The sequence below is a fragment of the Xyrauchen texanus genome, chromosome 47, assembly GCF_025860055.1.
Source record: "Xyrauchen texanus isolate HMW12.3.18 chromosome 47, RBS_HiC_50CHRs, whole genome shotgun sequence".
Taxonomy (NCBI): domain Eukaryota; kingdom Metazoa; phylum Chordata; class Actinopteri; order Cypriniformes; family Catostomidae; genus Xyrauchen; species Xyrauchen texanus.
The window spans coordinates 13,227,348-13,237,712 of NC_068322.1; the positions used below are offsets into that span (position 1 = coordinate 13,227,348).

Below are 10,365 nucleotides of genomic sequence, written 5' to 3' on the forward strand. Positions count from 1 at the left end.
AGGAACCTTAAAGGCTTCTTGAGGAACCCTTTTATTAAGAATGATCAGGAACCACCTCTGGTGCTTCAAGGCACCATTTCCCAATTTGAATTCTATTTCTTGTCCCCACCCTCCCCCTCCCTTTCTTTTACTAATAAATACAATTTATTTATTTATTTACATGTATTATTATTTTATAAACACAATGAAAAACTGAAACCAAATACAAAACAAACATTGTTTATTGATAAACAACAATAACATCCATACAAATAAAAAGTTCAATAAATAATCACCTTATAGTCAATAAATAAATGTATCAACATCTAATTCATGGAAGCACATGTATAATGTTAATATTGTGATACATTAAGAGTTTAAATCTTGACAAAACTGTAAAATATAAATATGACTCAAATATCTTAAAACTTTCGAATATATTTCAGGTTCCTCAAAAACAGTAGCCTAAAATTCAAATTGACTACAATTCAATTTACAATGCAGTCAATGGTAACATTTTCACTCTGGGAATATTCACACAGGACATTTTAAGAAATTGATAAGCCTCAACACAACTGTAGGTAGCTTGATGCTCTCCTTCTGAATACCCAACAGATACTGCAGAAAAGTCAGTGTACTTTTAGTTGGTTTCCTGTACTTAATGTTGAACAGAAAGTAGGCACTCATAGTAAGGCCTACACCCATTGTTATGTCATCAGGTTCATCAGCAAGCAGTTCTTCGCCATCAAGAAAAACCGCAATGCTGCTTTCACCAAATGGGTCTCCTGTAATCACCATTGTTGGTGTGAGGTTCTGTGGAGGCTGTTGGTTGAAAAAAAGGGATAAGATAAATTTTTATTACAAAACATTTACATTAATTAATTTTCCACAAACATTTATTCAAAGTGTCTTAAAAATTAGGAACATCAAATGCAACTGGTCACAGAGTTAAAAATATACATAATATCCAATGTCCTTTTATGGTTGTGGAGTAGTTAAATGCACAAAATCACTAGCAATAACTGGCATAATACTGGCAAAACTTTAAGCTGATTATTTCAATTGTCAATGGCCCAAAACATTTGCATGTATAAATAAAAACTGACCTTGTTTATCATGTACAGTCCAGCAGGATCATCATGTAACAGGTACGGCAAGAGAAGGATTCCTGCAATGACCATTAGTCCTACAAATATGGAGAAAATAATGGTTTAATAAACTATAAAACATTTTGTTACACTTTATTTTAAGGTGTCATTGTTACAGTGTAATTATATATTTAAGTACTGAGTAATATTAAGCATCTGCATGTACTTACTATAGGGTTAGGGTAGGACTAGGGTTTGGTTGAGGGTTAGTTACTTGTAATTATGCATAATTTACTGTTATTACTATGGTAAGTACATGTAACATATGTAACAAGGACACTGTAAAATAAAGTGTTACCAAACTTTTTTTTTTAAAGGTTACTGATGTTTCTCTGCCACGGTGCTCCAAAAAAGAAATGTGATTTTTCCAATAACCTTTGGTTAGAATTATTACAATAAGTACAATATATATGATCAGTATGAGCACAATGTATTTTAACAATACATATACAAATATGTAAAATATAGTTATAGAATACACCCTTTATCATATATAGTAGTTGCTGTGAACAAAAAAAATGTTACTGAAAAAATTACTGGTTGAATAGATGATTATGCTGAGTGTTCACAAACAAAAAACAAAACAAAAAAACAAATAGGGTGAATTCACATTAATTAGGACACTTTTTTGCCACTGAGATAACTAGGAAAAATGGTAGTTTACTAATATAAACTACCATTGCTTAATTTTGTATTGCTAATAAAAGCAATAAAAAATATTCACCTTTGTGTGCTTCTTCAGCATGTGATTGAAGTGCCGTGGTGTACATAGCCAGAAGGTCCTTAGCCACACCTCTTCTTTGTGCCTCAGTCAGTATTTTCTCTGCAGTGGTCCCAAATCCAGTCAAAATTCTTCTGTCCACGTCAATATTATATGTTGTTTTCATTTCTGAAAAAATCTGATTTGGCAAAGATCTTTTTAGGAATTACATTACCATAGATATTAATGTCACTTGAAATACTTTTTGAAGCACATTATTGTCTGTATTTAAATAAAATATGTCAATCTTACAATTGCAGATAATCGCAAGGCAGGGTACTGAATCAGTATTTCGTGAGTGGTTCTCTCTTTTATGAAGGCATCTCTCTCTCTCTCGGTTCTCTTCATTTTATCCTTCAACATGGAGATGTTAGGTTTCTTTTCTCACATTCTGTCTTCATCTTGCTTATGTGCTGTCTTATACTAAATTCATCCTCTGTAGTCATCTGAGTAATAGAAAAACAATAGTTGAGCAAAAGAGCAACACTCTCAGACAAATACGGAACTAAGACAAAACTGGAATGATGCACTATGCAGAACATTTAAACGCAAGTGTATTAAACGTACATCAGCAATTGAAGCCGGATCATTTTCATTTTCAGCTAGGCTTCTTTTTTTGCCTTTACTGATGTATTGTCCTGGCACATTAATTAAATTCAGATCTACAAGTGGTTTCCGTTCCTTCTTGAATTTGTTTCTCAGCATTCCATGCCAGGATTCCTGCAAACAAGAACAAAAAAATGTAATAGTATAATAGTATTAACAGGTATTAAAGGGAAAGTTTACACACAAATGAAACTTCTGACGTCATTTACCAATTTTCCTGTTATCATTCACTTCCACTGCATCTTTTATCCATAAGCGAATGGTGATTTTGGCATTAAATTCTGCTTTTTTCATTGACTTCAATCATGAACCATTTAAATAACAAAAACTATTGAAATAATGTTCGAACTAATGTAGAATTAATACTAATAATTCACTGCTTCAAGTCAAAACATGGGGACATGCTATTTATTTCATGAATTCCATCAAAGGTGGAAAGGACTTAGGACAGTGATACAATACAATTTTTATCATAAAAAACATCTTACATGTCCAATGCCTGTTTGGTCCCTCAAGTTTGGATACATCTCAATAAGTGCAGTACAGACTTCTTTATACTGCTGCTGTGTAGGATACCTTAGGCAAAATTATACATTTGCGGTTATAAAGTAAATGCAGTGCATATTAGTAATAATATATGTGTGACTTACCAAGTTATGGTGCATATATAGTCAAACAACACCTGAACAATCTGCGACCTCCATTTAGAACGGAATGTTGGCTGGTGCAATTCAGCCATGTTGTTTTCCATTTTTTGTTTTAACAGAGCTGGAAAATCTGGTAATTTGAAAATTGTTGGCCAAGTTTGTCCTGAATTTGTCTCATGAACTATATTAGATGATGGTCCATTTCCACCTGATGGAGTGAGCACTAAGCTACAGGGCAAAATAATCATTATCATCATGATTATCGTTATTTCTTAATATATATAAAAATGTTAAATTGGATTGATGCTGAACTAAAGTTGAGAAAAACAGAAAACTTAAATTGACTTACTCATGGTTCTTGTCCATACTCTTGGCGATATTCAGGTTGTCCATCATTCGATTGAATTTAATTCTTTGTTTTATTATTGGCACCAATTGCTCCACCATCCTCTCATTTAGTGCCAATAATGTATCTCCATCTATTTGGTGTTCTAAAAGAGAGAATTGTTATATCAAGAAATTCAATAATTAACATTTTTAACTTTGTTTAGATGAAAATGGAAATGTGCAAAAATGGAGCAGGAAAAAAATATTAACAAGAGGGACTGACTGTAATCCAGTGTCTAAGTGGGATTGATATCTGCCCATCTGACTTCCTGTAACCATCAAGGCAGTGGTGTCCAATCTCCTCACCAGGTTTTACAACAGTCCATTGATGCTTCTCCTCAACAACATATGAGCTGAAATGATTGTCGAAGTAGGAAGGAATGAACATTTTCCCACACAGAAGCCAAGTCTGATTGACACAGTATATTCCCCGGATCTCCGTAAACACTGGTATCTCCTCTGCATGCACTGTGTTGACAACGATGTAGTCTCCCACATGGTATGCAACATTATTTACATAGATGTATTTTGTTTTACTGACAGTCACAGGCACAGAGGTTGTTTGAGACATTAAGGCTTTGCGTGCATCAATTGGCAGAGCCTCCACAGGAATATTTCGTGTGTCTGCAGTTTTAGTATTGATACCTAGGCAATAAGTATCTGATTGTTCCCAGCACTGCCTAAATTGATGTCGTCTGGCAAGAGTCTTCGAAATGTTTTTAAAGTTCCCAAGAACTGTGGCCACTCTTTTAAAATACTGGTGTTTCAGCTTCAAAGCGGAGACATGACAAATGCACCAGAGGACCATAAGATAGGATTAACCTTGGATAATGGATCATGTAATGCATCTTCGGGTGATTTTCCCAGGAAAATGTTGATGGAACGTGGACAAAAACTCAACTATTTTCTCTGATAGATATGGAATCCAGGATTTCCTTATTACAGGAGCAATGACAATGTCCACTATCTCTCGAAGAAGGAGGTAAAGACTCCATAGACAGTCGGTTTCTGGAATTTGTTCTGCAATCATGAATGGCAGTAGTCGAAAAAGAGTAATATTCTCCATAGCACTGCCTCCTAAACGGCCACTTTTGAGAGCTCTGTCTGAGAGTGGTACAGGTTTTGATGACACATCATTTTTGCTGTATGGAAAGTTCTCAATCTCATAATTTAAGTCACTTAGTGCAAAGTATTTTGATTTTAGCCACTGGGAGATACTTAGACTAAGGACCATTGGTATGATCCCTTCATGGAAATCATGCATAATGTCCGGTGGAAAGAGGTGTAATATTGGAGAGGGCACATGCTTCAACTTTGAAAGGCAACAGGCATTAGTGATCCCGTAGACTGATGAGTTTGCTGAATCTTCTTCAACAGCATCAAGATGATACCTGTAATTGGCAGCATTCCTCATGATGAACTCATCCTCTGTGAATTTAGTCTTGATGTCATTTGCATTTGCCAGACAAAAGCGGCAAACTCTTCCAGTTGAAAAACTTCTGGTGAGTCCTGCTAAGGCATGAGCAGATAGGTTATCTGCTGATACAGATGCCACTGTACCATTAAATAACCTACTTTCTCCGTCACATGACAACATAAGCCCAGTAGTTTCCAACATTGCAAGATCAGTAATAAGAGGCTGAAGTACTTCAGCATAAGATGTGAGTTCATTTTTGAGGAACCGATGATGGACAAGTGTTGACAAATAAATGTTTTGTAGCTTGGATGTATCCTTGTGGTCCAGATTTCCAAGCTTAAAATAGACAGCAGTTAGTTTGTGTCTTCCTCTTTTTGAACCAAGTGGATTGACTACTTCAAATTCATCCACATAAAAATGGAGACGTAAGCTGTGAAAGGTCATGTGTCTGTTTGATTTAAACATTTCACCATCTGTGAAATCTGTGAGAATTTCATCATTTACAGATTGGGCTCTATTAAGAGTAGCCCAAACATCTTTGTTCTTTGCAACCTTTTGCAGCAAAGCAAGCAGAGGAATGTACTGGAATGAAACGATTTTTTCATTCTCTTGTTTATTGAGGCATATTTCAATGGGTTGTATCATATCCAGCTCTTTGATGCAGTATTGTTCCAGCATCCATTCAGAACTAATGCTCTTAATGCACTGCTCAAAAAACAAGCCGTTACTTAGCAAAGCCTGGAGCTCATGGTCATCGTCAATGTTTATTTGCTTATTTGTCAGATGAAAACGGATGGCTTCTGTGTAATGTGTGATAAATGTGTCGCATACTGTTCTGAGATCTTCAACAACACTTTTCTGTACAACTGCTGGCACTGTGTGTTTTTCACGAATTTTTAAAACAAACAAGCAAAGGCTTTTTTTAAACCTTCAATTAATTGTTCGTGAGTAAGGTTGCAAGACTTTTGATCAGTCTGTACTAGGTCACAGTCTTCTTCTGGGATATCTGATTCTAAATCAGGCTCATCTTCTTGTACTATGCCCGATCCTAAATCATGCTCAGCATGTTGATGGCTGTCCACTGTATTGCGTTTTAACAGTTCCTTGTGTTTTCGATAAACATGAGAACGGTAGGAAGTAAAACAACTACTGTTATGGCTGCAGTCATTCAGTCCGCAAGTTATGTGGAAATGAGGCTCATGTTGATGGTACAGTCCAATGTGTTTGAGTAAATGGGTAAGATAAAATGTCTTCTTGTTGCACAGAGGGCAATTATAAATGGTCATTGTTGAACTATTTACACACCTTCAAAAGACGGGGCAAGTACAGAGAGGTCATTTCTTGTCAGCCAGCAACAGACATCAGAAACTGTCCACTGCCTCACATTAGAGATGTCCCTATAAAAGCCAATTCATGAGTCAGTTATTATGCTCATCAAGGCTGCATTTATTTGATGAAAAATACAACAAAAACAGTTATATTGTAAAATATTAAAACAAATTTAAAATGTTTTCTATTTTAGAGATACAATATGTAAGATTTTTTAGCGCAAGAGGGCACAGATTACAAACAATAATAAAGGTGAATCTTGATGATGCTATGAAGGAGAGTGGAATGATGGGAGATGTCGTTCTCACCATCCAGATATGTATTGAATTACCAAATAATGATCACGGATGAGGTAACTTATCATTTTTTGTATTACCTGTACGTGTGATCCCACTATTTTATGTAATCAAAATGAATTAAATGCAATGACCACGAAATGTAATAATATATTATCCTGTTACAGCTATTTGTCAAATGATTTGGTGGGTTAATGCTGCAGTTTTACGTGCTTATGGTTAATGCCGTGTTGTTTTACGTGTTCAAAACAATCGTGCTCAAAGTAAATTTGAACGACAGTATTTGCAATTAATGGCTAAATATTTTTTAACACACAGCCTATTGTATTTAATTGCACTGCCATAATCTTGGTCACCACACGTGATAAAAAGAACCCTTGCACAATTATTTTAAATAGATTAAGTAAGCTACCACTACTGGTCACATCTATGTCGCGCACAGTTTTCACAAGGACGCACGCTTCAATCTATCGCCGTTGGGGAGACTCTCTATTCGTTCCGGTGAAATCATAAAAAAACATGCACACAACGTGTCCCTGCTTGATATACTGTAACCACTGATGAACATTTTCAGTTTTGATGAGAGAGAAAAAAAACTATACGAGTGCGGATTAGAACCCGTAACCTCTGACACGCTTGGCAAAAGATCCACCACTGGACCATTTAAAAACTCAAACAAAATGCGCATCGATGCATTTATTTACGGGTTGAGCAGAGAGGCTGCACAGTTTGACAAGCGGGCAGCGGCCGCACACCAGGCCACCGGATGGTGTTGCTAAGAACTTGCAATGTATAACTATTATCAGACCGGCCCTCGCGGCCTCAAAACACTACCGGCCCACCGGGAAAAGTCCCGACTCTCCCGATTGCCACTCTGCCCCTGGTGATCCATGATGGACACAACAGCTATAACCACCACTTCCGCATTTGTCCACGTGATATTGCGGAAACCAAGGATAGCGCGGATATTGCGTCATTGACATGCAACATTTTTTTCCGGGATGGACCATTATTTAAAAATGGGAATTTCTCCGAAATTAAAAATCTTTGTGGACTTTTGGGGTATTGTAAGTAGACAACTGCAGGAAATATATCACACTGTGCAAGTGATTTTTGGATATTTTATTACAAAAATCTTACATATTGTATCTTCAATATATTTAAAAGTATATATTATTCCTGTGATGTCAAAGCTGAATTTGCAGCATCATTACTGCAGTCTTCAGTGGCACATGATCCTTTAGAAATGATTCTAATATGTTGATTAGAATAAATGAAGAAAAAATATAGCCACAAACGGCAATCATTGGGGTCCAAGCATCAATGGCCCGTGTGGGCGATCAGTGATTCAATTGAAATGTATCTTATGTGGTTTTTATAGCAAAGTCCATGAATATGATATTAGGCTCAAAAGATTCAGAACAGTTTAGAATTTGCTGTTAGCTTCCTGAACATCTGAATTTCTTTTTTAATTAAACTAATGTTTGCTCAGAATGACTTGTTCTTTCGGTGCTTGGACCCCTAATTCATAAACTGATTTAAAAAATATTTTTCTGCTAGTGTTTTAATGAATAAGACCTGATTGACAAGCACCATTTCAGTTATTTTGAAGTCCAGAAATACACTTACATTTGTTGCAGCTCAGTGAAACCTGTATTTCAGAGGAATAAAGTATACTGGATGTTCTGAGGACAGAAAAAGATCAAAGGAAAGGGTTAGGGTAAATATTAAATAATAGTATACAGTTTGTACAGTATAAAAATCATTATGTCTACCCTAACGAAAATTAACCATGGTTTTACTACAAATAAAACAAAAACATGGTTATTATACCATAGTAACCACAAATGAACCATCGTTTTGCTACACTAACCATAGTTTTACCATGGTAACGTTAGGCCTATTTGTAGTACAACTGTGTTTAAACAAATACTAATCAATCCGACAGAAAACAATGTTTACTACACTTTTACTATAATAAATCCTTGGCTAATTTTCGTAAGGCCATGGAATGTCCCCTTAAAACATGTAAACCCAATTTGTGTATGTTTGTGTAAACAACGAATTAACACAAATGCCAATGACAACAAATAACGTTAGTTAAATAAAAAAGAGAGCGCTAACGTTACATTGTCTAAAAGTTAACAACAAAACTAAAATCATTGTTTGTGATTTAACAGTGCTCATTTCGACCCACAAAGTAATTTCGTTTAGGCTACATTTCGTTAGCATCGCAGCTAAAACAGTTAGTCCTATTCTGCTATAGGCCTAACTTACTGTCAATGTGTATGGTCAATATACGTTCTTTGCTATAAGCGGTTAAAAAGTTTAAAACATACATTTTTAAACAGCCATACAATTAAGCGTGTTAGTGTGTCAATGTGTGTACACATAGTATATATTTTGCATAATAATTTTGGCGACTTTACTCACCTTTAATGGGGAAGTCATATGAAGCCGTTTTTTTTTAAATCACCGCTTCTTGCGTTGCGCGGGAGCAGAACGCACGAGAGCACTTCTTCTTCTTCTTCTTCTTCTTCGTATTTTTCTTCCGATTAATAATTATAATAATACTACACTTTAAAAATATATATTCTGATATATATAGGCTATATATATTCTGATATATATTCTGTAATAGGTTTCATCATGGCAATAACAACATAAAGATAAATCACTGTATTAATTGTTGACCAGTTTAAGCAATAGCCAGTCCTGAAAGCTATTTAATTCAGAATTACAAAATACTCAATTTAATATAGCCTACAGCTGTTCGTTTGAGGGTCACATTTGTACTGTTTGTGGTCAAATGCATATTATTATTATTATTATTATTACTATTAAATAAATGTAAAATCTATATTTCATTTCATGGTAGCCTACTAAACAAAATTTCACTTTTAATAATGCACTGTTTATTTCAATATGAAATTTTTTAAATAATAGAAAAAAAAATTCTATTTAAATTAGTGACGTATTTTGTGGACATGCTGTACCACTAGGCAAGGTCTGTAGGCTATAGTAGCCTATAAATCTGCTTGGTTGTAAAATGTCTATTGCTTTTTTGTCTTTTTATGTTTAGGCATTTGAAGTGTAATGTTTTACATGAGTACAGTCAAACCTGAACACAAAGCATTACCCATAATCTGTTCAATAAAAATGTAACAAAAATGTACAAAAATGTGTGATCTGATCTCAACCTTGTCTTCTGGCTAACTGGTAAACAATCTCAAAATCTCTCTCTCTCTCTCTCTCTCTCTCGTCTGTCTGTGTGTGTTCATTAATAATTATGAACAACAGTAATAATGATAACAACAATAGGCAAATAAACTGTACATCTGAATGGCTGTACATCTTAATGTGGCCTCACAGAACTTTTGGGTTCCTCCAGATGCTGGCTTTTACAAAAGAGATCTTCCAGGAACCACGTATATGTTACAGGTCTTTCAAGAACCCTTTCATAGAATATGAGTACCTCTAACTTCCCCCAAAGCACCTCGACGTCTCATGGTAATGAAAAGGAGCCTCCAGAACCTCAGAACTGAATACAAAGTGCTTAAAGGATCCCACAAGTTCCTGCAAGAACCGCAAAGACAGTCAATGGTTCAACCAGTAACCCTACTATAGGAGAAAGAGCTTTGAGGCACCTAAATTACATTTTAAAGTTCCTTGAGTATCCGACAGGATATTTGAGGCACCTTTAGTTTTTACAGTGCACTCTACCATCTGAGCTACATTCGCCCCAAAGGATCGGGGTACAAGTCCTGAAGAGCACGCAGGTTGACACGGATGGTGA

At 35.5% G+C, this 10,365-nt stretch overlaps 1 protein-coding gene across 5 annotated transcripts; it reads right to left on the minus strand.

Annotated features, from left to right (window-relative positions):
• Positions 1–246: 246 nt before the first annotated feature.
• Positions 247–10,147, minus strand: LOC127639113 (sterile alpha motif domain-containing protein 3-like). Of its 5 annotated transcripts, none has more exons than XR_007969925.1 (11): positions 9,003–9,092; positions 8,199–8,254; positions 6,250–6,341; positions 3,490–3,631; positions 3,176–3,368; positions 2,982–3,069; positions 2,455–2,607; positions 2,140–2,333; positions 1,852–2,026; positions 1,086–1,165; positions 247–801 (listed from the first exon to the last, which is right to left on the minus strand). XR_007969925.1 is itself a non-coding variant. In XM_052120968.1 (11 exons), coding segments are annotated over exons 2-8 (792 nt in total). In that variant the 5' UTR covers positions 8,201–8,254; positions 10,045–10,147; the 3' UTR covers positions 247–801; positions 1,086–1,165; positions 1,852–2,026; positions 2,140–2,243. The 5 variants fall into 5 exon arrangements, 4 of the variants coding, with proteins under 4 accessions (XP_051976928.1, XP_051976927.1, XP_051976929.1 ...); XM_052120968.1 differs by lacking the exon at positions 9,003–9,092 and adding an exon at positions 10,045–10,147 and having other exon boundaries at positions 3,144–3,368; XM_052120967.1 differs by having other exon boundaries at positions 3,144–3,368.
• Positions 10,148–10,365: the final 218 nt, after the last annotated feature.